The following is a 26,987-nucleotide window of genomic DNA, read 5'->3' as shown; positions in this document are numbered from 1 at the left end:
CACACGCTCTTCAGTCAAGCATGTAAAGTGTGTAGCCGGTTGACATTCATTTAACGTTCACTGACATTTATATAAAACGATGAACCGCTTGTTCAAAGCAATATCATCTAATCGCAACTGAGCCGAGTATCCCACTTTGTCGGCACCCAAAATTCCTCATTCGATACATGAGAATCTGCGATTTACCCCGCATTTTGTGCGCACGCACGCACGCATGCACAAACATACGCAGTTCACGCAGACGCACTTTCCAGAGTTCATAACCATGGAATAAGGACTTATACGGAGCAATCAAAAACCATCAATATGTGTTTTTTTGCGTCATGTCATTTCGGCCTAAGGAGTCTTACCCGAATGAAAAAAAAACATATTGCAAAGTACTCCCTTTCGCTAAGTGTGTCGTACTTGGCCGCCCCCCCCCCCCCCCTTAAAGAAAAAGTAACTCGACATACTCATTGATTTGTTCCAATTTGGATTGATTTGTTAGAGAACTGTGTACCCGGATGTGCAGACGTAATAACAAAGGTCACAATCATCGAGGTTATTAACGAATGCTTCAGATACTGTCGTTCAGTTTGAGTTGGTTGACAGCAAAGCATACACATACACATTTCGTCAAATTTCAAGGATAAATATTAGTAATATTTGGCTTGACGATTCTTAATCATATTAAGTCGCTTATCGACATCTTTAACTCCTACTGCCTCATTGAATCAAGCCCTAGTAATGTAACACTACTAAAAAAGATATGAATTTCCACTATCCACTGCCCACACAACGATCGAACTCAGCTTCAATGAGTGCTGAAATTCTTTGTGAATAAGAGAGCAATATTTAACAAGCCGTGAACGGAACCTTATTTTGGGTGCAAGACGAAAGTGCTGGCCAAACATAGTGCCATTGTGTCATTGACGGAGAGCATGAATGGTTCGTTACCTTACATATATATTCCTGTCACTGATTTCAATTATGTCACTTCCTTGATCAACGACAAACACATGGAGATTTTGTTGAGACTATTGACTCTTGTTTGCAAGCCCTATTGATTGGTAATATTTGTACACATACATATAATCTGTCAGCCGCATTGATTAGTACTATTTATAGAGATAAATACAATCAATAGACAAGTCATCAATTTGGAAGGTGAATTTATTATAGAATATTTTCAAGTAACGATATTGCCCGACGAGACGAACTTTATACTTGTTTCTGTATCATATTGTCTGTCTACAGGAATGTATGTATATGTATGTATGTATGTATGTATGTATGTATGTATGTATGTATGTATGTATGTATGTATGTATGTATGTATGTATGTATGTATGTATGTATGTATGTATGTATGTATGTATGTATGTATGTATGTATGTATGTATGTATGTATGTATGTATTTATGTATGTATGAATGTATGTATGTATGTATGTATGTATGTATGTATGTATGTATGTATGTATGTATGTATGTATGTATGTATGTATGTATGTATGTATGTATGTATGTATGTATGTATGTCATATTTTCGACAGAAGAAATAGAAGAGAGCAAGCCTGAGTGCTTCAGCATTCATTGATATTCTTCATCTATGTCAGACGTGACTGGTCTCGTATCAGTCTAGCTTAATATAATGCGCAGCGCGAGCCGAAGTTTTGCATCTTTCTGAATGAGTAACGTCACAGCCATCGTCTGATACGAAAAGTGCCTAAAAACGGATCACTTATCTTATACCTCCCAGATTACAGATTACTAAACAGATCGATCAGACTCAACCAGTGGGAATTCTTCGTTTTGTACTCAGAGTAATAACGACTTTTATTACAGTTTCTCCGTTCACGGAGACGGCGAGCATTTGGTGTCCGTTAATCTTGGCGGTAGAATACACACATGTCGTTTCCCGCTTCATCATAATAAAATGATTTATGTGTTATTTTGACAGTTTTATCGATTATCTTATATCCATAGATGCAATAATACTTCATTTTTACGGGATCTGTATTTACATGTTAGTAAGTTAAAGGCCCGGTAGCTGTATCTTTTAGCATTATTTTTGTGATTTTACTTCCAAACTAAAACAAGTTCATGGGAATGTACTCACTGAGGGGTGTTTGTACAAGTAGAATAAACTGTTCACTGTGACTATCTATGTGCGCAATTTTGAGCAAGATAAATAATAAATTTTTGCCCAAACATAAAATGGCGCCCCCATGGAAATAAGGCAAAACACAGTACGCAGTGCATATATGCATTGGAATCGTCACAAAAACGACAGAGTAGTCAAACATAATGCATGGTGCTGAATGTTTTCCACTGGGACACCATATGCTATGTTTTCTTTGTAATATTTCTATTTTTTAAAAATGGCGGGAAATCAAAATAACGGTTAAAATTTAAATTTACTTGTCCAATTTTTCAGTGGTAACAGACGATATCCTTTAAATCTGTAGAATTTAAAGAAAACCTTAGAAAATAGAAAGCCTTTTTCAGGTCGACAAATTTCAAGAGTTACAGCTACAGGGGCTTTAAGCAACAAATCACACTCAGTGACGGTATACCACGAGATTTTGACCAGTTCACGACATATATGCACGAGTGATAGCAAGCGCATATGGCGTGAACTATTCAAAACCGAGTGGTGTACCCGTTGCTGGGCTGATTTATTGCTACTATTATATAATAATAGCATATTGTAATTCTTGCAAGAAACGTCAAAAAAGATTTTTATCTACCTTAGAGCTCGTGCTTGTTCAATTGTACTATGTTATAGGGTGCTATAACAGTCATTATCAGATATCGACAAATCAGATCGCTATATTTGTGCCATCAAATACTACTATGTCATCATAATTGATAATGCCATTACTGCATAAATGTTGCATAGCGCATGCGACATCATCTACGATTCATATACATGTATCTCCGTCTACTTGTCGTCTGACAAAAACGCTGTAAATTTTGTTAATATTATCAATATTACCATAGTATATGTTCCTCTGTTCTACATCCAAAATTCAAAACGTGTCAATGAGCTCGGTAAAAGGAAAGCGCAGTGTCCACGATCCTTCAATACTTTCGCAATCGTGAATGTCGATATGCACTTCACAAGGAAATCAGCCGAACATGCAGTTAAGGTAGTATGCGCCTCGAAAGTAAAACACTTAAAATTTTGCTCAGACTTTCTTTAAGAAATCTTTCAGTCATTCTCTTTCATAATCAAGAATAAAAATCTGGGGTCACAGAGCAAATTTAGGTACTAGAGAAAAAATAGCCCAAGAATTACCGATATTTAAAATTCAAAATGGCCGCCGTCCCTGTGTTAACTCTATGGAGGAAAATTATAAATTTTCTAATTTTGAAAAACTGAGCCGGTGAAAGGTTTTCTTACACCAAGAGCTTTAAAGTGAACCCCCACGAGTGGTATATCAAAAAAACAATTGTAAAAGTTTGAGAGTCCAATTATCTGACCCCGAGGCGCATTTTACCTTAACATTGAATTGAAAAGTTGGTTTAGAGTTTTGGCAAGCATTTCAGATTGAAATGTATTTTCCAAGCCATCGCTAAGAATGGGTTTCTGGATGTTCAAACTTCACTGTAAGTTCCTTCAATGGATGATTTCGGCAAAGAGCGAGACATCGCGAGACCTCCATATTTAACGTAAGGTGTCGGGTACAAATCACAATTTTCAGGAAAATGAAACGAGTAAATCTTCATATAAATGTTGTATCTAGATAAATTAGCAAACACTAATTACCTTTGGACGATACAAATATTGTGCTGTCTGTCCTTCGTCTCGAGACGATGCCTTTCTAAAACTACAGCCAGGAAGAGATCTCGTTAAGTTTAGGGTGGACTATCGCGATACAGTAATGCATCGCACTGTGTTGTAGTTTAATTCAGGGGTTTGCTCAGGTTTTTTAACCCTTTGAGCACCAAAGTCTATTTTTGTCCCCTTTATAAAATAAACCCCAGTCAATTTTGATCTGATTTTTGCCAAAAAGTTTGAGAATGAACTGGGAGATGAAATTATCAAAAAATTACAGAAAAATTCATAATTGGTAAAATTTTGCACTAAAATTTTGGCGGGAGAAAATTACAGCGCTAAAAGGGTTAAGATTGACAGGAACTCTTTACAGTAAAGATTGCACAGAAGCTTAAAGCATGGAATCGAGGTTTCGGATGATATTTGCATATGATGAAGTGGTTTTCCGTCTTGTTAACACCATGTTTTGCCGCTTTTATTTGGGTTGGTATGAGTGACGAAGTCCGATAATAAAATTTAAACTCAACGGCGCAGAAAACTTAGTGACATCGCTTGACTGTGTCACTATCAGAAGGCAAACAGGTGAGCGATAGTCAGATGCACAAAGACCTGTAAATGAAACCCGAACACATTCGTACTGACAAATCTTATCAACTTTAACTGATGTCACCGCAACAACCCGTGACGTCATGTTGAACTTAGGCCAGCGGGCAGTGACACATGCACGATGCGATTGTGACCACTGACGAACCGTACGATATCGTAAAGATTGTCAACCGGCTCAAATATCGCTCTTGGCTTCACGTGTATGGAATAGAATTTGTCATGAGTCGGTAAGGGCTTATTCATTGCACATGACAAGTACTATTTTCCTATTTCAAACAAGTTTTTCCGCCATGATATGTTATGCTGTAGAGTGTAAATTTCGTGTTCATAATTTGAAATTTCTTTTGAACTCGTTCAGGGCTGATTCGTTTACAGCTAAACCTGCCAAACTCCCTTTTCACGTTAATTCATTCAAGACATTTTGTTACTTGACTTGTTCTGGCAACATTTTCAAACGGAAACTGACTAACCCTTTGAAATGTGAGTGGAAGGACTGAGGTGAAGAGAAAAAGATGCCTATACCTTGCTAACGACTCCCCTGTATGCTGTCTTGAACTTGGCCCATTCAGCTCCCCCGGACTCTGCTTTGCTTTTACCATCCACGGCGTCATTGAAACCTTTATTGACGAAGCCACCTTGCCTGTCGTGGTGTGATCTGCTGCCATGATGCGCTTCCTTGTGTTTTGTTTCGGACCACTGGTTGGATTTCGGTGGCAGGTCTAAAAAGTGTCCAAAGCCGTCATCGCCAGTTCCAGCGAAAGGATCCCCATCGTCCCAGGCGGGACTTTTGTGTGATGTGTCCAAGTCTGTGTATTCGACGAAATCTCCGAATCCCGGAGTGTCCTCAAATGCCCCGAAGCCCGTGTCGGCAAACCCGCCAAAACCCCCGTGGTCCGTGTGATGTTGAACGGGGTCCTGAAAGGGTTGGTCCGCGAAGTCACCGAACCCTCCGAACCCGCTATCGTCCCATGAGCTTCTGCGTCGTATCTGAGCCAGTCGGTGGAGAGATTTCCGGTGTCGTTGCAGGAACTTGGCAATGTCCAGGGGATAGGCTTGGCAGTGGGAAGGCAAGAGAAGCGGCAGCAGGGCGAGACCCAAGATGGAAAGAAATAACAGACACCTGGCCATTGCGTGTCCACCTAGACCTACTGCACGATGAAAGAAGGTGACTCTGGTCCCGAACTGACGGAGCTGCAAAAAATGATGACAAATGTAGACAGTGAGACTCAGCGCTACGTACAATTACAAGTAACTTCAGCAACTTTGTGTCAAATATCAACTGGTAGCTCTGGGCAAGACTCAGCCTGTGATATTACACGTCATATGTCACCTGGCGAGCCAGCAGAGCGCGTTTATTCGATTTTCCTTCGGCTGTAGAGAGGTTTAAGTAGTAAGAAAAACACCGATAGATATAGGCGCTGTCCACTTCTATTCCCCACCGATATCTATTAGATTTTCAACACAATTGGCTGTGACGCAAAACACAAATATGTTTGATAACTGCCAACCCAGACTGGAATCATGGCTCTAATTTCTCATCAACTGAAGTGAAGTCCCATTGATCTCAACGCACCATTATTTTCACCGATTTACCCTAAATTGGCCGCTCGCTGATTTCGCTTTCACACTTGTCATTCGGTCAATCAGTTCTCTCCTGACTTGTTTTGGAGAATGACGTAAAACATTGAAGCAGTTTACGGGGGAGTAGTGGAGGTACCTTCTATTGGATCCATGGAGCCCGGACAACTTTTCTCTTTTTCTGTCTTTTTTTTTGCCTTTCACCCTCAAGCGGTTCACACTGAGGTTGGGGCGTTGGTCTTATTAATGCTAACACTTTCCTTTCCTTTCGTTGACATGTTCACGGTGTTTCGCGTATGAAATAAAAAAAAAACTTGCGGGACGTTTGGAGACACGTTTTTGAGTCCTATGGTAAAATAATATATTTTATCTTTTCCCTTACGATTACCCCACCTCTTTGGTCTTGTCTAGAATTATCTGGTATCCTGGTGTTGTTCAATGAACACCAACTCGTCGCGACGACCTAACTTGCAATTCTATGAATGGGGAAACTTTTATATTTCCATATTTTATCATTGTTTCCAGATCATTTAAGACCGCCCTTCTAGGCATTCTCTTGTACAATAGGCCGAGGCACCAAATAATGTTTCTGCATCTGGCCCCACTAACAACACCTATTAGTTATACACATCGAATGTCAAAGCACTGCCCACCTTAAACATACGTATCCTACCTGACTGGGACATCTGAACTTGCTACTGCTCTGAATAATATTAATTGCCCCTGGATTTTACGTTGGACGATGAATTCGTAGTCGAGATCAACGCAGATATTCTTACAAGAACGATCAGACTAATTAATGTTTCCTATAAAGTAATCTTCAGTGTCCCATAACGGGCATCAAATGTCGACTAGCAGACACATGAAACTCGCGTTGTGTACTGCTGAACATTACTCTAGAATTGTTTAATCAAAGAAGGATGGAGATAAGGAAGCTTGCAACGGAGTCGGCGTTCAAATCATCCCATATTACTCTTCATTGAGATTTGATTGAAACACTTGTAGTACTGAATTAGTCGCCAAACCGCAATTACTGACAAGCAAGAATTGTCTTGTCGGTACCGAAACCAAATCAAGGAACATACACGATTTAATGATAGATTTGTGACTTTGCAAGGTCGATAGATCGAAATCAGTCAGCGGCATTTTCCTTACAGCTACCTGTATTCCTGGGAATTTAAACTGACTAAAGGCATTGCGGTGCCACTCTATCACGTTACTGTGTTGAGGAACATTGGATTTGGAAATGTCATTTCGCTAATGACACTACCGCTGCTCAAACGGCTCCGGGGATCTCTCGAAACCATGCGAGGGATACTATAGCAAGCAGCATGACGTCACTGGACAATCATTTAAAAAAACAGTGCTTCCAACACAAGTCTTAACAAGAGATGTTTCATCTTCAGCCAATCAGGGTCCCGATTTGCTACGGATAGGGTAAGCAGCAAAGCTGTGATTATCGAAGACTTATCATCAATTTTCAGATGGTGGTAAACTGCATTCTCGGTTATATGGTGTAATTGCATTACTAGTTCCAACAACAAAGCAGTTTACTTTGGATTTACGATAAACGCTTCTTACGAAGGTTGCCATCCTCTAACACCTACCGTTTGTGAAACAGTAATTGCTATAGTAATTTCTATAGTCGCATGTGTTTCAATGCAAAGATACAAACTGCGTTTATTCATGCAGGTGTTCCGTTATCGTAATTGGCGTTTCTTTGCCGTACACACGAACAAAAACAAGATAATGAAGTTTCGCGCGACAACGAGATGTGGTCAGATGGTCAGATATCATTTTGCAAACTCTCGTGAACTCCTCTATGGATGTACACCGACAATTAAAAGTCACTTCATTTACAAACACCACAAGAGAATTTACAAACTTTTAGTGTAAGCCTTTAAGACTGACATTGTTCATCCTTCAAAGCTTGACTTTCACCTGACAGTTAGATAAAAACCATGTTCTTTCGCATCACATGTCTTTGCCCAACAGCAATTTCCACACGAAAACCTAGTCATCATGGTCTTTAACTAGTCTTTTGTTGTGAGGTCCAACGTATCTGCATGAACTGATCGGTAAAATATTGAACATCACGAATTGAATAAGCTAGACACGCCAGATTTATAGCTGAGGAAATCTATTCAGCGTATAAAGTGACACTCTCTGCGGGATACTCGGTGAAAAGTACATGCGACGGCCATGACCATGCTATATTCCTACGTCTGGAGATATTATTCTACATCTGCACAAGACCGTTTCAAGAATCGCCATACATCTTGTTATCCATACAATGTCACTGTCACTCCTTCCGATGTCGGACAACGTAGACACACGACAGAGTTTATATTGAAGGTATGACACATTTAGAACGTGATCTATAGCTTCAATATGTTCGATGATGTCGTGGAGATGTCGAAAATGAACATGTATGACAAATCAGTAATACCATGTACCACCATCTTAAGTTAAATAACGGTGAAACACTGAAAGGAATTTTTGAAAGAGTACAATGTTCGGTTGAATCAGTGGAAGCATTGTTAAGGCCCATGAAATGATGCCGAATCTATACAAAAGTGAGAGCGAATCCACAGGTCTGCGCAATTCTTTGAAAAGTGTCACGTGACAGATATTAACGACATCTCAGTGTAATGGGGGATTTGTTCTGTCAGAACTAAGATGTCATGTCAATGAAAAAAACGTCAGACCGACAGAAAACCCCATTATATATCACAAAGCAGCAGTCTCTATGAATATTCAATTGAAAAAAATTGCTAATGAATCGCTTCTGAATAACATCCTACCATGCTCATGCAAGCGATGAACCTGTGAGCAAGAGAATGCTTATGCCACATGTTCCTTTAAGTAGAATCTGTAACAATTCCAAGAAATTACACCGAGTCTTTATGCCATGGCACATCTTTATACAATGAAACTGCATTTGATCTCTTGAAAATTCCATAGAATACAAACAAGTCTGAATCAAAGTCCGATGACAAGAAATAGTTGTCCCCATTTAATTCTTGGCTGTAATTCAACCTTACGTCCCGGTGGGGTCGGTAAAATTTGTTTTTGCGCCATCCAGTCTCCACAAAGTACTGACGTATATTATGTGACCTTCATGGTGGTGAATTAATAAATTCTATGTGTTTGTTGTACCTCTGATCTAACCTGACGTTTCCATGGCTTGTTTCTGTCATGTGTTCAAGTACGGCGCGCCAAATGTTTCAAAAATATTTATCGATTCAGTGCAAAAATAAACTGTCTTTCTCAATTGAAATAAAAATTCGGTCTCATTAGGAAGGAAATAAGTAAGAAAAGTATAATTAAAAAACAAAAGACAGAAATGTCATTTAATACTTTATTTTAACTTGAGAAAAAATCTTTTAAGCGTAATTAGGAAATAAACAATTTTCAACGATTTGAAAAAGTCATACATCCATACTTATCGACATACATACACGTATAATAGTATAATGATTTTACAAAAGAAAGAAAAATATGTTATACAGTGGTACGTCCACAAAATTCACAAGAAAATCACTAAAAATCACTACTACCACTCGGAAAAAATAGTACAAAAAATAAAAATGTGAACTACATATAGAAAATCATTATAAAAGAATCAGACAAAAAACGCCATGCATATTAAAAATATTTATGTACTTAAGAAAATTAAAAAGCACTACGTCTCATAATAAACGTATTATAGATAATCGAAAATATAATATGAACCACCAGACGCTTTGACAGTAAAGAGAGAAAATCGGAGAAAAAATTCGGCAGTGATGGCTCTAGACAAAAGTGGATCTCATCTACAAAAAAATAAAATAAAATAAAAAAAACGAAAAAAATAAAAAATGCCATGAACAGAGATACAAAAAAAAACGCGTGGGCCTGTGGAAAGAAAAAACAAATGAGGACTCGCCACACCAAAAAAAAAGAAAAAAACGAGCACTCGCCACAGAAAAAAAAAAACAAGCCCGAAATTACAATTATTTTATTAAAAAAATTCATGGTTCACGTTTCCTTCGATCGATGAATCCCCAACAGCGGGGAATCCGATCACCACATACTCCAATGTTTGACGAAATATTAATTGAGCATTTCAGTGATAACGTGACAATAAACCTAGCTCTGTTTGGCTGGGCCCTGCTCTACTTGAAACCATACTTGATGAAATGAAGTGGGCAATATCACCTAAAGAACGTCCAAGTTAACACTGTTAACAGTGAATAGTTCCAGAGAGTCAAGTTAACTGAGCAGTCCACAGGTCAGATCACACGAGCGAGACGTACAACCCATGATCCTTCATAGCAACACTGCGAACATATCGATGCCTTAGGCGCGGTATGGCAGGGAGCCCACTGCAGGCCTTCCACCGAGCCGCACTGTCATCGCCGTTTGGCCTACGTGATTTCTACACAGTTTTATACCTGTGTTCGATACATCGGGTTCAAATACCATGATAATATACCACCTCGTTGTTTGGTAATTCCTCGTCTATCCTCAAAGATCACCCAAATCATGATAAAATGAACAGTTTTGAAGAAATCTGCCGCGTGTTGAGAGAACGTCCGTCGTTTTCCGTGTTCGACAAGACGAGCGACGCAACTGTACAAGCATGAAGCCTTACCACTACGAGTAGGACTATGGCGAGAGTGTCCGGCCTTCGCAACGCCATATACTCTCACTATACTCGCAGAGCTAGACCGGCACATACACGACATATCGATCCCCATTGCAGAAATCTTTATATCCACAGAGTCCAATATATGGAGCTACGATATTTGTGCAGTAGCCTATACATAGCTCTGGGTGGCAGGTCTGTGAGTTACCGGCGTTATATGGCCCGGCCGTGTAACGCCGGTACCTCACACCCTGGACCTCACAGCCGTTCGCGTTCTACATGTACTAGTGAAGACGTTGCCTTGAATTTAAACCGGGAGTTTCAGCCCGAGTATTTTTGCCTTTGCCACACTCCGTTTAGAGGCTAAACCCACGGGATACGTGTGTGGTTCGATACATAGCGGCCGCTGCTAGCTCTGCATGGCAGGGCTGTGTGCGCGGCTGTGTGTTACGGCGTTATACGGGAGGCCGTGTCACGCCGGTAACACACAGCCCTGCCATGCAGAACTGAGGCCGCTGTGCGCTGCGTGGTATGCAATTTTGCTATGCATACCCACACGGCGGCCGCTGTGTATCGAACCACACGTAACCGTGGGCTAGCGGCAAGCCATCATTTTGTTGGGGTTTGGGCACAGACTGTCTATGGTTTGGGAGAGGCGGCCCTACACTTTACAGCGAGGGGATCGCTGGTTGCCGGCGTGTAGGCCTACTGTACTAGCGACGGGACCGCCGGCCGCTGGCTTACCACCTCGAGTGTACATTGGAGCGAGGGGACCGCTGGCAGCCGACGAACCACCACGAGTGTTTTGTCCACTTTTAACCAAAACTGGTAACTGTTTAATATAGAATGGGACGTGTCGGTAACTTGGACGTCCATGAGATGATATTGAAAACTAGAAGTTGAGAGTTATTGCTGAAATACCCCAAATATCTTGTACAACATCCGAGTGTGATGATCCAAAACCCTCTGGCATTGAACTGTAACAATCAATTATTCAATTTTCATGTTGGGCTTTTTCTGCGGGGTGTCCCACTCTGTTTTCTTTTCTCGAACGGGCCTCTTTTTTTTTCTACTGAGTTTTTTTTTTTTTTTTTTTTTTGGTAACCTCTTTTTTTTTTTTTTTTTTTTTTTTGGTAACCTCGCTTTGGTTTTTTTTTTCCAAAGCTGACCTCGTTTTGGTTTCTTTACAGCCTCAACGCCGGCGCGATCTAGGTCGACTTTTCAATTGTGATTCTCTTTCTTTTTTAGTCAGACCTGATGGTGATTCATTTTGTTTTTTGGTAATAGTGCAAGTACTATTTGTGGTTTTGTTTTTAATCATTTCAATATTTTTTGTGTGTGTGCTTGATTTTTTTTTTTTTTTCCCTTTTAATCAGCATTCATTGCACCTTTATATCAAATACACGTGTATGTACGTCAATAAGTATTGGATTGTGGTATTTTCAAATTTTTGCAAACAGTTTATCTTCTCATTACGGTTTAAAGGGTATTTTACAATTAAGTATTGCATAACACTCTCCCCTTTTTTGCAATAATACTTGTCTCGTTTATTTTCTTCCGTAATTCCATCGAATTTTTATTTCAATCGAGAACGACGGTTGCACGTCATCTTTATCTGTACAGACACATTCAAATATTTGATGACACATATTTTCAAACGAATGTTATTTTTGCGAAAAGTACATTATTAAAATACAATATGGACGAAAGAAATTTTTTCTTTATTATTCATACACGTTTAATACTTTATTTAGAAAGAAAATTTAACAGTTTATTTTTACTCTATGACGATAAATATTTTTGAAACATTTGGCGCGCCGTAGTTCAAGACTCTTGTGTGTTTTATGGATTGAAGAACATGTAAAACATAGAATAAATTTTACATCACAGCAATATTTATTTTTGAAAACCCGGAAATACGTTGAGCTAATCTTAATTTACTATCTAGAATTGATTTATCAGCTAAGTATTGTAATGACCAACTCTGCGTGGTTTCGTCTTCGATACCAGTCCAAGACAGGATCTAATGGCGGGTAGCCTTGTATCAATGGTGTACCACGTTTTCCAAAGATACGCTTCATATTTGAACGTACCTATCACTGCAAGACTCACTTACTAAGTGTGACCCTAAATGATGGGAGGGGACAAGAAAATTTGCGCCAAATATCCACATGAAAAAAATACGTCGCTTTGGTTTACAGCCGAAGATGTTTGAGTTGGCGGTCCTCCGAAACCAACGAAGATTGCATGGCATGGTTATTCATTTATTTATTTGTTTGTTTGTATGTTTGTTTGTTATTATTTATTAATTATTTTGTGGGTGTTTTATTATTTCATACAGGCATGTGGTTTATTTAGTATTATTGATTTCCTTTTGTCATTACACAATTAATCATTCCAAATAAGGACCAGGATAATCATTTCCGGTATGGTTGTTATTCTCGGAACTTTAGCGTGCCATTTAAAACCATTCTAATTACAATAAAATGAGGTAATCTCAGTAAAAGTCAAGGATCCACGAGGGAAATATACAATATATAAAGTATAAAACTATTGTTACCGTTTCCTTTGAGGAAAGTCGACGAGGTGAATTTTTTTTATTGTCCAGACGGGAGTGGCACGTAACAGTCTCAGGTAGTGAATTCCAAATCTGTGAAGATCGCTAAGCAGACGTTCTGTGGCTTTTTCCAGCAAAACCGCGAATTTCAGTTTTGTAACTGAAATGTGGAAATTGTATCGTACAATACGATGATTTGGGAAACAGTTCAGAGCACTGAAATAATGACTTAAAGGATGGTGAATAACTAAAATACCGGCATGGCAAACGACACTTGGAGGGTTTGTCCACCCACTCCCCTATCTTTAGTTAGCAAGTGCAAAAATCCCGCAACGAAATTATAAATTGAACTTCCGCTAATAAGATAAATTGCTGAAATAAATGGTTGGCGGTTTAAGCTGTCGATAGGGTCTTGTACGGTGATATGTACTTGGTGCTAAATTGCACACGGTAGACCCCCTAAACATTACAGGTTTCGTTTGTAAAATGTTCTAATCGCCCACGGTACCCAAAACTACAAGAATATGTTGCCTAGTGGATAAAACATCGTCAATCTCAAAAGGTTTTCCTTCAAATTACTCAAGATGATCATTGAAAATTCTGCGTCCTGTCCTATGCATTTGTACTCTATTACACAGTCAATAATTATCGCAATGGTGCTTCCGAAGAATGCACGACGGTGGAATAAATTCCTTGAGTTCAATCGCTTTAATATGAACGTCCAACTTATACTGATTCTCTTACTCAACGTGATGCAGAAATCCTCAATGTGATTGTCTGATATCAGTGCGACACTCAATAAGCTAGAAATGCACCGAACAGGTGTTTCTACACCATTACGAGCTGTATACTGCTCCAAAATCTATGTTCTAAAATGACATCGCATTGCGCATCAAAGTACTGTAACTAAAAGCTAAAACATATAAAGGTTGGTAACCTATAAATAGATCGGGCAGAATTGAAAAGTGCAATCATGATATAAGCGGAATAATTTTCAAACGTACATGGGTAATGCACAGTGCAGGATTAGAAAAATGGGCGTGTGAGTTTCCGCGGTTGATTTTGAAAGGGTGGGCGAAGCCTTCACTGACAGTTGGCAGCTTGCCAAAAACATGCATACTGAGAAATAAATGGAAAGAAAAGGGTTAACGGACAGACTGAGAGAGACACAGGGAGATGGAAGACATGACAAGCAGTCAGATTGACAGGCGGACAAGGAACATGTAGAAACATAAAATTGTCAAAGATTGAGATAGGAGAAGGGCAAGTAGACTGAGATTACGCACTGAAAGGAGGCAAGATAGCAAGAACCTGACGAAACACTATGACATACAGGATCGGTAAACAGAACGACTCTGAGTCAACTGGATATATACAGCTACAACGAACAAACATATTCGGACACAGACACTGAAACACACAGGCACACAAACACAGACACAGACACAGACAAAGAGGAAAACCCGGCTTCTTTTATGACATACTAGATGACCGATACTGTTTCAATAGGCAGAAAGTACAAAGTGCGCGCATACACAAGACACGCACAATGCAGGAAGCTTTACTGACAAGATTGATATAGTAAATTGTCTAAACCAAACAGTTTGATGAGAAACAAGGGAACGCAGAACGCAAATAGACAAGATAAGAGTATAGAAATTTCTGGTTTCTCTGAATTTCTTATCTAATTTGATTGGCAATTGTCTTATGCGCAACGTATCTCGTATACTTACAAGTTGGACGACAACAAAAAACGTCAAACTGTTCAGATTTCAATCCCTTAAGGCATTTCAGTCCTGTTATATCCATCGCTTTCCAATGTGCAAACCCTTATATCTCCAAACTCATTACCGTTGTCATGGAGATTGTTGAATCAAGGAAGACGGCATTTTCTCTCCTTTTCGCCGGCGGAATATCAAAATTCTAGGCGTACGATGATCAGCGAGCTGGGGGCGGTAAAGTCAGAAAGGTTGCGTTTTAGCCCATTGAGCACGGAGGCTGTCGCGATACCGGTATTCAGTAATTCCCTTCATGAGAATCAACTCGATTAGAATTTTATCTAAGTAAACTCCGGGATGTATTTGAATCTTTCCTTTTTAATTTTACTCCGCTAAAAGCGTAAACCCGCGCACCCTTGTAGATTTTCCATCGTCAGAGTCGATGGCTCAGATCCAAAATTAACGACGAGGATGGAGCTCCACGCAGTGATGAGTGCTGTGAGATCCTGCATTCACACTTTTCAGTTAGAACATCTACTGAATTCAAATATGTCATGAATAGTTTGAAACATGATTCATATAAAGCCAGGAGTGTATTATTACGTTCTTTTTTGTATCAGAAGAATTGTGAGTATAAATACGAACTGTCTGTAAATATTTGTATTGTTTTCATCATTATTTTTTCATACACAAGAATATTTTCTTATCCTTCTCCACAATGAAATACAAAGTATGAGCCATCGTGCAGACTACGCAAAATTATTGTTGACAACTGAATTCCGCTGCGAACTAAAATTCATCTATCACAGACAACATTTACAGATGACATTGCCCATACACAAGCACTAGGCATTTCGATGACATGTCGAGTAGAACATGAAACTTTGTTTTATAAACAGAACAAAAATACCGGTTAGAGACACCAAAATTTTACAGCTGATGGAGCATTGATATATCGCTATACACATTGCATTCTGCTGAGTTATCATTGAACGTGATTTGTTAAAAACTGGGAAAAATCTGAGAAAAGAAATGTTCATCTTTTGAATTGATGACATGTTGTCCAAACTGAAGATGTTGTTGACAGAACTAATGGGAAACAAACGGCAAAGTTCTATGACTTCAGGCTACTCCGTCATTCAAATAGGTCTTGTAGTAATTACATGAGAAGAATGAGTGGTTTGAAAAAGCGGCAAGCGACCATTGAACCAACAAACTACTGGCGTGCCGGGTTGTAGACAGTAAATGTTAACAGCATCTCTTTAAATGAGTGGTAGGCAGCAGTAGCAAATCTCAGTTTTGTTTCAGTTCCCCCGTGTTTAGGTACGGACATCATTGTTAGTGAAATTCAATAGAAATCCCTCAGTATCGACTGTCGCAAATTTCCGCTAGACGCAAATTCGTATCAGCGAAAGACCACACTCATGGTAGAATGCCTCTGCCACGGAAACAGTGATAGCATCGGACAGACGTAAGATGTTGGAAATTCAGAGTATGATACCAGAATGATTTGCGGGCGAACTTTTCATCGATTGGAACCGCATTTAATTCTGCATGTCAATGTTCAACTATGCCGTAATTTTGCCTCCACTAGATGAACGTCTGCACTTCATGCTCAGAAAGTTCACTTTTTATCACCGTGACAATTAGAGACATTGTACAGAGCATGGCGTGGTTGTTCTAGATATTTTGAAATTACCATGATAAAAGCAGTAGGCGAAGACGGTTTAGGTAACCTAGTGTGCTTTAACCAGCACCCTACGGTGTCCATGCGATCCTCCTATGTCTGTGTGACGTGTGTGAGCAGGAAATAACGTCACATTATTGACTCAAAAAGTGCATGAGTACTTGTTACATGATTATATATTGATACACATAGTATTATAGTTTTATCTTTGGTTTACAGATCTAGTTCCTGACGGCTGGAAACTCGGCAAACTTTGTGACTGCCGGAATGCATTCTGAGACACAATGCACACCAATGCTATTTTCACTAATTTGATACACCCAGCTAAAATTTGTAAAATATAACAAATAACCTAAGCAATCTTCTTCAAATTACATCGGTGTAGAAGGATACCAACAGATACAAAATTCCAATTTCAAGCTTTCTTATCATCAAAAGGACAAGTGAAAATTGAAAGTGAAACAAATGGCAATTCAATTTCTTTCTCGTGCGTCATTTTTTTAAACTGAGGATCCATGTGAAAATAATGAAATAAAATGTCACAGTTATGACATGAAATATGAAATTTAATCACCATCTGTGATGAATCCTTGAGGATAATTTTAAAAGCGAACCCTTAACATTCACGTTACAATTGTCCTGTCATAACGTTATCATTTTTCATTGTCTTTATGCGCTTTAAAACCAGTCCTAGAAAACATAACACAAATATTGCTACAATGTGTTCTGTCTCACGTACACATAAATCATTGCACCATGACAGTAGTCTGAACTGATGACGTCATTGATAACTGGGTCTGTCGCCATCGGCATCAGTCCAAGCTTTAACCGCAGATTTTTACGTGACCTCGGTCACATCAGCGTATCTTCGGCGACCATGTCTGTGCATGCGTTTATGTATCATTAAACAGAAATAGTGGTTTTGTTTTTCTTACAATCTGGCGTGACTTTCATTCAGTATTGTCATGGATGTTGGTCTTTATTTTCGTCCCGACTGTCTTTCCCCACCTCTCCTGTCAACTTTGAGTACGGACACAGAGCTGAATTCCTCGGATTGTTTAAAGTCGTATGGTCAGACAGCGTACTTATTAATGGGTGATTATCGTCCGCTCATCTATCAGACAACACTTATCTTCAGCATCAGTCCTCATAACAATACACTTGAGCAAATATCAAAGAAGCAAAACAGGCAAATCATCTAGATTGCAGTCAGAGATTTAATTAAACCGAACAAAACATTTATTTGTCATTTCTAGGATGTTTTTATTCTGCTTCATTTATTGTACTTTTCATTGTGAGAGTGAGTATCTTGTGTATGTGGACTCCTTCAACTTGCATCCAAAGTGCTTTCAATCGCCTACACAAAATTCATTAATCCATCTCGCACTTGGCATGCAATCCAATCCAATTAAATCCAATCAGACAAAAAACACGAGAGATTCTGATGGATAGTTAAAGATACAATATGACAAACTGTGATGCATAAAACGGCATGGGAGGCGGCAAAAGCAGATAGTTGAAATAGTACGGCATACAAAAAATTAAACCATCTGTGTCTGTATCGATCAATGTACGATAGGTCTTCAAGTCGTCCTTTTGAATTTTTCTGTGACAAGTGAGATCGAGAGATTAAAGCTCAGGCACCCAACTCTAGCGCGATCCCTTTCATACCACAAACGCTATTCATTTGTAATCGTTATTGATGAAAATAGCAATGGTAATTGTGGTGGTGGGTAGTGGTGGGTGGTCTATGGTGGGTGGGTGGCGGCGGCAGTGGCGATGATGGTGGTGGTGGTGGTGGTCACAGTTAAATATTTTTCAATCAAATGAAAAATATATCAGCTCAGAAAACTAGGAAAAATGGTTTATACTGAATATCAGATACATGGCAAGAAACTTTTCCCTCATCATGTGTTCTTCGTTCATCTGATAAATGTCTTCTGCACACGCCTAGACGGAATCTGACTACCTATCATGGTCGCCGCTCCTTCTCTGCAGCAGCTCCTGTCCTTTGGAACTCTTTACCCCTGGACATAAAAACCTCTCCTAATGTCAACATTTTCAAAAGACGCTTAAAAACTTACATATTCCAGAGAGCATTTTCATTGTAACTCTAAGCGCCACTGAGCATTGTTTATTTTGGAATTTGGCGGTATACAAATTTGATAGATAGATAGATAGATAGATAGATAGATAGATAGATAGATAGATAGATAGATAGATAGATAGATAGATAGATAGATACTTGACAGTTTACCATGAAATGCTTATCCTTCATAGGCGGTCGCGCATACGGAATACATGTTGAACTTGTAAACGTATTTCACATTGATGACTGCGCTTGCTTCTGTTTTGGACTTTCTAGAAGGTTGAAAATTAAATCGTAATCATTCACTTGTTCTGAACATAGATTCTTTTCCACGTGAAAAGACAGTCGGGGTTGGGCTACATCGAACCCCGATACAACCCAGTGAAAAGACGGTCGGGGTTGGGCTACACCAAACCCCGATAAAACCCAGTGAAAAGACGGCCGGGGTTGAGCTGCATCGAACCCCGATACAACTCAGTTCACAGTCCACTACGTTCTGAACGACATAGCCCGAGACACAACCCACTCAAACCTGGCTGTAACACGCACACAACTCGATCACTATGTGGACTCAACCTCTCTACAGCCCGTTGAAAACCTCTCCCAAACCTTCCAATCGGTACAACACACCTAGTAAACCCACTTAACCCTTACAAGGAATTCAATTACAACCGATTCACAACGTTATTTCAATTCATTTACAACCCAATAACTCCCTATTTACAACTCATTCATATTAGGACCATAACCCGGTTACAACTAGCATGTTCTGTGCAGTAAGTAGTAGAATCGTGTTTTATTTCCCTAACTCAGTATTTGGAAGTCAAACAGCACGATTGCCGGCATATCTATGTTAACATTAAAGTTACTAATGCCATAAATTAAGCATTTTAACTGGGAGACGCAAGAGAAATTAAACTTTGCGAGTATCATTTATTGACACTTGTAGGGATAGCTTTTAAAACATTTGAGAAATAAATAAACAAATGAGGAACATTTACACACATTTCTTGGCAAAATAATTGATTGACTGAAACCCATGATTAGCTTTTGAGAAAAAACGGTAGTTCAACGTTTCGCCTGTTTAAGTCATTGAGTGATGTCTTCATTTTAGCAATTAGCTCTGATCTAATGAATTGTCACCGGAACGGTGGTAGACACCTTACACCTTACCTTACTGCAATATATTCGACATTATTGAAATAACGTTTATATAGCGTGAAACTTCCGCTGCACGAAGATTCATTAATTTGAGACAGCATTTTGCGTTATGTATTGCTTTTCGTGAAAAAAAAACCGGCGGGAATTCGGGGAGCGTAATATATTGGTGATTTGTTGACGTGTACTGTGTTAGTACGCGAAAAACACCACCTGTCGATGAAGTAATTTTCCTCCCCCGTACTTGACAACTTGACAGCCATCGAATGCAACACACAAATGAAGCTGTTAAATCTATGTCGTTAAATTGATGCGTATGTATTGTCGATTTGATTCTGACAAGGATTTGCAAAGGAGCAGAGTCAATCATTTTCCCATAGAAGCGACTTCAGAAGAATAACTTTTCCTGTGGTACGCGCGTTAAAATTGCTGTTGTAGTGTGTTCTTTATGATTTACTCAAATAGAGTGATGATGATGATGATGATGATGATGATGAAGATGATGAAGATGATGATGATGATGATGATGATGATGATGATGATGATGATGATGATGATGATGAAGATGATGATGATAATGATGATGATGATGATGATGATGATGATGATGATGATGATGGTGATGATGATGATGATGATGATGATGATGATGATGATGATGATGATGATGATGATGATGATGATGATGATGATGATGATGATGATGATCGGGGAGGAGGAGGAGGAGGAGAATGCCGAAGGAAAATATATAGTTTACAAAGACTTTTTTAAATGAAATTATAACGCTGCTGCTGACCTTGATTATGTTTTCAAATTTTCACTGTTCCCCATGGAGCGTAGCCTCATTGACTGATGGAACACGATAATGCAGATTATGAACGAATAAGCAATTCTCAAAATGCACAGTTTAGTTGTGCACTTAACGAAACTGGTGAACGTTAACCACAGTCCAAGCACACCAGATCAGAAGTAAACAAAAGAAACCAGCAACGTTTGGAAACGATCTGTCTCCTCTACTAGTAAAACATCAACAGGTATGCTTACATGTATTACTATTATCTCCTGCACACGACGAACACAAAATACAAAACACGGGAGCACATTTACCTTCGCGTTTTTATGTTTCCGAGAAACGCGCTACTTACGTTCCCTTGACAAGAAGGAAACATACTACAGACACAGATACTCTTAAATGATACTTCCAGCGCATGTCACCATGGTTATGTCGGTGGAATGGCGACATCGTAAAATTCAGGACATTCAAAAAATCCAGATTAGTTAAACTACATGTATCAAAATGCAAGCACAGACTGAACATACGGCGCGCTACTTGCTGTAGATAAGAATATCAAGGGTGCAATCTTTCTGAGAGCTTACTCTACACGCGCATTTTTTTCCAAGGCACCATATCGTTTGTTTAAGTGGTTGAAAATTAACTGTATTTGGAGATGTGTCCGTGTATCGTGGACGGCCCCGTCATGTCTGCTACCATTAAGCCAGTCACGACTATCGCAACAAACCTGACAATGTATTGAATGTCTCCAGAAATAGTGACAATGTTCTGATACATGTGATTTTGGGTTAGATTACTATCGCACGAGATAACGATGGAACTGACTAGCCGACTGTAAAATGCTCCTCGAAGGACAGTGGTTTCCGACGGTGTGCTTTATTCCAACTTGTCAAAATTAACTTCCAATCTCGATACACGATCACAATGAATCAACTATGTAAGAAAAGAAGATTCAATGGCATTGGAAGGTAAAGTTTTATTAGCAAGTCACGTAAATGTTGCATTGACTACTTAAAGTACTGTACTCCAAAGATACATGTAGACATGACAAGTAAATCAAGAAAGCGATGCTGAATGTTTCTTTAGGAAATAAATGTCTCAAATGTATCTGTATGATACTCTGGAAAAATTGTTCAAACCGCGTCATCGAATCTTTTGGAGCCTCACTGCGGCATGCAGTGTCCAACCAAATTGGTTAACTCCACACTCCTTTTAAGCATATTACGGTCTTGCCCTTCTGTGCTCACTTGTGTGAAGTGTAACGATAGTCCTTGTCAGATTATTTTACTGCACCGTGGGCGCGTTTCACCTTCATCGACTTCAACGTTTGCTGTAAAGGGACCGAGTAGCCCAGTCTGCTTTCCTGCCTACAGTTGGTTTATCACTTGTGTACTATCATTTGAGAATTATTGTGTTGCATCATTGAAACATGCAGAAACGGAACTGGCGAAAAATAGCATCGACCACTCTTGCAGATAAATAAGATAACGAAAACGGTGACAGTTTCTGGCGATTACCAGGAATGTTACCGAGTTGAGCGTTGCTTTGCTAAACTACAAACCATGGCTTTCTGTAAAGTTGTACCTGACATCTAGCCCTGCGCGCCGTGCTGTGTATTCCCGGCGTTATACGGCCTCCCACCACAGCCCTGCTGACTCTCATGGGAAAATTCACGGCCAAGGGTTCAGTGGCCGGTCATATCTTGCTAATGGCCGGTCATCGGACCCTTGACCGTACATCGCTGTTAAACTAACGGTTTGGGACGTCACGAGAGTAATTTTTTGCAGTCTGTGAGCGATCGAGTTATAGAGCCGATTCAAGTTGATTTCGGCCGAAAATAGCCACAAAAGGCAGTTTTTCGTGCGCGGTTCAAATCGGGACCGCGTCCGCCGGATTTTCCTATGAGAGTCAGCAGGGCTGTGGTGGGAGGCCGTATAACGCCGGGAACACACAGCACGGTACGCAGGGCTAACCTACATCCACAAGGCATGCACAGATGTGTACTTTTTATTTTTGAAAATACAAAACAAAAGAGAAGTTTCTTCTTTTTCTGTAATTGCAAGGATGTCGTCACATACCAGGATACTTCGTTTATCAGATATAAGACAAAAATGCAAATCTTTTCGAATCGTAGCAATAATCTAACCCGTTTGTAGTCTTGATTGTTGAGCACGCATCGGTTTGCAGCTCGGAATAAAGAGAACAGATATTAACAGGATGTGGAGGGGTTTCCATCGTGTAACACGTGGCTGTCACATGATAAAAGTCTGGACAGCTTTCTGACAGTTTTCTGGACATTCTGGGCAGGTCTCAAGTGTTTACAAATCCTATTAATTCGAACTATATATCCGTAAGTCGCTAGAGTTTATTAAACTTGTCAACGAACATCTGCGAACAAATTCGTCAATAATCTTCGTTGAGCGAGTTGTCGCACTGAATAATTTCCTTAATAATGAAACAGACGGTGCTCGTCAGGATATACCAATCTGGCGTTTATACCTCCTGTCGTAAGACATCAAACTGAACGACAACGGATGACTTGCTCATTGTGAACCTTAACTATGTGTATTCGTAGCAGAGAAATCGCGATTGATTCACCAAGGCGATGACAAACGATGGGAGGGAAACAAGTTAGCTCAAACAAGCGAGTCCGCCAGAGGAAGGCTAATTTCACTCAAGACGATATTAGCGAGCATTGGGTCATCAAAAATTGCCATTAGGGTGGTGCGTTCTTCGTACACACCCCTACTTTTTCCTTGTTCAAATTTTCTTTGAAGCAAGGCCGGGTTAACGAGAAGAATAAATTAAAAAGAAAATCAATGTTGCGCTGACATTTAGGATTTCATCATCTTTATCTCCAAGGAGGAGAGGCATAGAAGAGAGATCTTTATCTCAATCTTGCTTTATAATTTCGATCCGGGTCATCACTTGAAGCTTAATTCATTGGAAACACTGATGTCATTGGAGACTCTTACAAGTCTGTCAGCGTAACTGGAATTAATAAAACCCCTATTGATGGCACCAAGCTGGTGCCTCTATGGTAATACACAAAATGGTTTGAAACACTTTAGAAGGGTAATTATCAAAATTGGAGACGAATTACGCGGCATTATTCCTGTCACGAACACGGCATCGACTTCAGTGAAATTTGCCGGTTGGCGTCAAAGACAAAAACCCGTCAGCCCATGAATGCTTGCTCTGTAAACGTTACATTGATAGTAAGTAGCGCAGCGAATCACTCTCTTTGGATCTAAGATGAAGATATTCTGATGCTGGCTGGTCAAAGAGCATTCGCCTATTTCATCTCTTCGATGATGGATGAACGTTTCATTTGACCTCTCACCCCGAACCCATGCATCACGACTTTTTCTCAAGTAACAAATACGTCAAATGTACATGTTGCGACATTTCAAGGAATTTAACTAGGGTATCACATCCGTGTTTTACAAGCCAACCAGGGTAATCGTTCCCGACATGAACAGAAACCTTCAGTGAAACTTTAATGCCGTTTACAGAGCTCGTTATTCGTTGTGTCACAGAGAAACATTGACAGAGTCGCAACGGGTATTGTTTAAGGCGTGAAGCGGTTACGTAACCCATCCATGTTCGCCTCGCCTCAGGTTGCTCTCGCCTCTCTTTTCCGAAGAGTGCCGACCATGCATCCTTCGGTAATTTTCGGATTTTCGCCAATTGTTAAGCGAAAGTATGTTCGGCAAAGTTTGTGTTGTTGTTGTCGTGTGGTGCTGAGCGGAATTGACGTGCTGGCGAAAACGGGAGTGTTTTGAGCTTCAGGAAAGTGAGTTTTACCGTTTTAAAAATTCCTCTCATATTTTTATGAATATATAATGAGTGTGTTTGAACCAAATTTGAAAGTCTTTTATCGATACTGTCTGGTTTTACTCAATGGTTTACGGTCAGTCATACTGTCTTTTACACGTGCGTCAAGGAAGGACATGTTTATGAAACTGCTGGCGTGTTATGTTTTGATTGGCGTGAAGCAGTGTTTCTGGCCTGAGAGCTCACAAAGTAACTATGGTTGCTACGCGACTGGCAGTACGATGCCATCTCGTCGTATTTGTCGCATAATCTCGTGTAATTATCAACCACAAACAAAGCCTCCAAAAAGTTTAACACCTTTGAAGCTCATTTTAATATGAAAAGCCGATAGTCTACCGAGACGACCATGGAACAAAAGGCATGCAAGTGTTGCTACTCTGTCCATGTTTCTCTGTGGTTGTGTGTCATACGTGTTTTTCTCTCTGTGTTATGTCTTTGAAAATTCAAAAACCTGATAAGAAATTGGCAAATTACATCTTCCAATATGACTGGACCTGACATCAGTAAAGTACGAACTCACCTGGATCGCAATTGAATACGCAACAATAGAAAGACGTCGTGAAGAATTGTTGATTGTTAAAGAAGAAAGAGAGATCAAAATCTCAATGTCTGAAAAATAGGAACGTTTCTATCTCAAGGTATCAACTTTGCCATCTCGGCTCCTCAAATATACATCCCTTATCTCCTCCATAGTCTTTTGGTACATCAACCTATTCTAAATGACTGTAATTTCGCTATCTCTCCTACACGACTTGAGGCAACGCCGAAGAAGTTAACTAGTTGCAGAAATGTAGTATACGCCCCCAGATTGAACAAGTATGTCCTGTAAAGTATGAAGTCGCTATCACGAGTATTGTACTTGGCTGGATGTCAGCGGGACTCTAGATTGCTCGGTTTGTTAGCGACGTATTTTGCAACTCAAATTACAGTAATAGTTTCTCTCACGTCACCCCATAACGAGATGCCACATGTGGTGGCAGCCATCAATCGCGCGCAATTTATCATCCTTGTATCGATGTGTATTTAACCAAGCTTGTTGGCTGTATCTTGTTATTGGCCAAATTAATGCGCTATCAATTTCAAGTGATATTTCATTCTCAGTGCATGAGCTGCGTCTGTAACTGTACGGAGATGTGAACACGAACATTTCTTGTTGGTCGAGTTTTGTTTTCCCTGGTTACGCAGTTCATCATCTCAAGCAACATCGTACGAAACTCACACCTTTGCAGGTCTGAATTGTGCCAGGCATGTGGCGTTGAGGAAATATTCCATTCTATCGTGATTTGAGCTCATCAAAAGAGTGAAGCCCTAATAAATTGGCATTAATATCACGTCTGTCAGTGCTTGAAGAAACGAGTTAGCCATGGCTATTATATTACCGTGGCTTGTCCAAATATTGTTAGCATTCGATTGCGAGAGTAAATAAGACTCGACAATGTTCGTGTTGGAATTTTCGTTTTCATCGACTCTGACAAATTCTACGCCAACTGTCCAATGAAATTGCACGGATCTACTATCTTACACGTGAAGACGATGTTTTTTTTTTCACACGTCTGCTCTCTCGACTTGAACACACGTACAGACGCACATCGTGAAATCAAAGTCAATCGGAAAGGCTTACCTGGCTTGTCGTTGCTTGAGACACCACAGATAGGTTTACAATCCTAAGCCCCGGCACTAGATATTCATGAAATATACACCAACGGCAGGTTATTATACCGTCAGGAACATCTCATTTGCATAATTTATGCACAAAGGTAATCACAATACCAAAAACCCCTGCTGACACAACTAAGTTGTGGTAGAGCGTGTGGGTGGCGACACTTAAAGCTCAAACCACATTTTTTTCTGTTCGTTATTTCAAAACCAAATTACTCAAAATTTCCTCTATATTATGAATTGAGATGCTTTTTAAGTGAGATATTATCAGTGAAAGAATCATCATTCCTTCTTTAATTATGCTTTGTTTGTTTTGTGATACCATCTGAAAATTTAATATTTACAGAAAGAGCCTCACAAAGTTTGCGCTTAGAACCAGTAGCAATGATGACGTAACTGGTCACGTGTTAATTTGAAGCAAGAAATTAGAATAATTGGCAAACATAAGGAAATTGAGAAAGGATTAGAAAACGAGTAAATTAAAAGGAATGCCTTTTCAGGTTTTCTATGTAGACGGTTTGCCTTTATTTTGAGCTTTTCCTAGGGTAAATGGTATCGACAATAATTGAGTTAGTGAATGAAACGCCCGCGGTTAATCGGCAATTATTACGGTATTGTGTCGCCTATGGGACTCATGTTTCACACGAACGACGCTCAAAGTAACAAGTCGGATTTTAAAAAGTGCCATTTTTCGCATAGATATTAATTTTCAAAATTGCCGTGGCCTATGGATGATTTGCTCGGATAGTTAAGTTATATTCATCTTCACAAAGAGTCGTCTGCGCCCTTGACGGGCGTGACAAGCGTTTACACCGTGATTTCCGTACACAAATATCGATGTAAACTTCAAAGATGAGTCGAGAAAGAAATGCACCGTGTCAGTGGTTAAAAACATGAATGGAATTACTCCTGT

General features: G+C 39.7%; 1 protein-coding gene across 1 annotated transcript in view; it reads right to left on the bottom strand.

Annotated features, from left to right (window-relative positions):
* The window catches only part of LOC139135960 (uncharacterized), a 39,827-nt gene extending 13,722 nt beyond the window's left edge, over positions 1–26,105 (bottom strand). Inside the window, exons 1-2 of the mRNA XM_070703750.1 lie at positions 26,037–26,105; positions 4,891–5,559 (exon numbers count right to left, since the gene is read on the bottom strand). Of these exons, the coding sequence (XP_070559851.1) occupies positions 4,891–5,496 (606 nt within the window). The 5' untranslated portion in view covers positions 5,497–5,559; positions 26,037–26,105. The remainder of the gene's footprint in view (positions 1–4,890; positions 5,560–26,036) is intronic.
* Positions 26,106–26,987: the final 882 nt, after the last annotated feature.

The sequence above is a fragment of the Ptychodera flava genome, chromosome 6 (assembly GCF_041260155.1).
Source record: "Ptychodera flava strain L36383 chromosome 6, AS_Pfla_20210202, whole genome shotgun sequence".
NCBI lineage: Eukaryota > Metazoa > Hemichordata > Enteropneusta > Ptychoderidae > Ptychodera > Ptychodera flava.
This window is presented reverse-complemented; position numbering and strand designations above follow the sequence as displayed.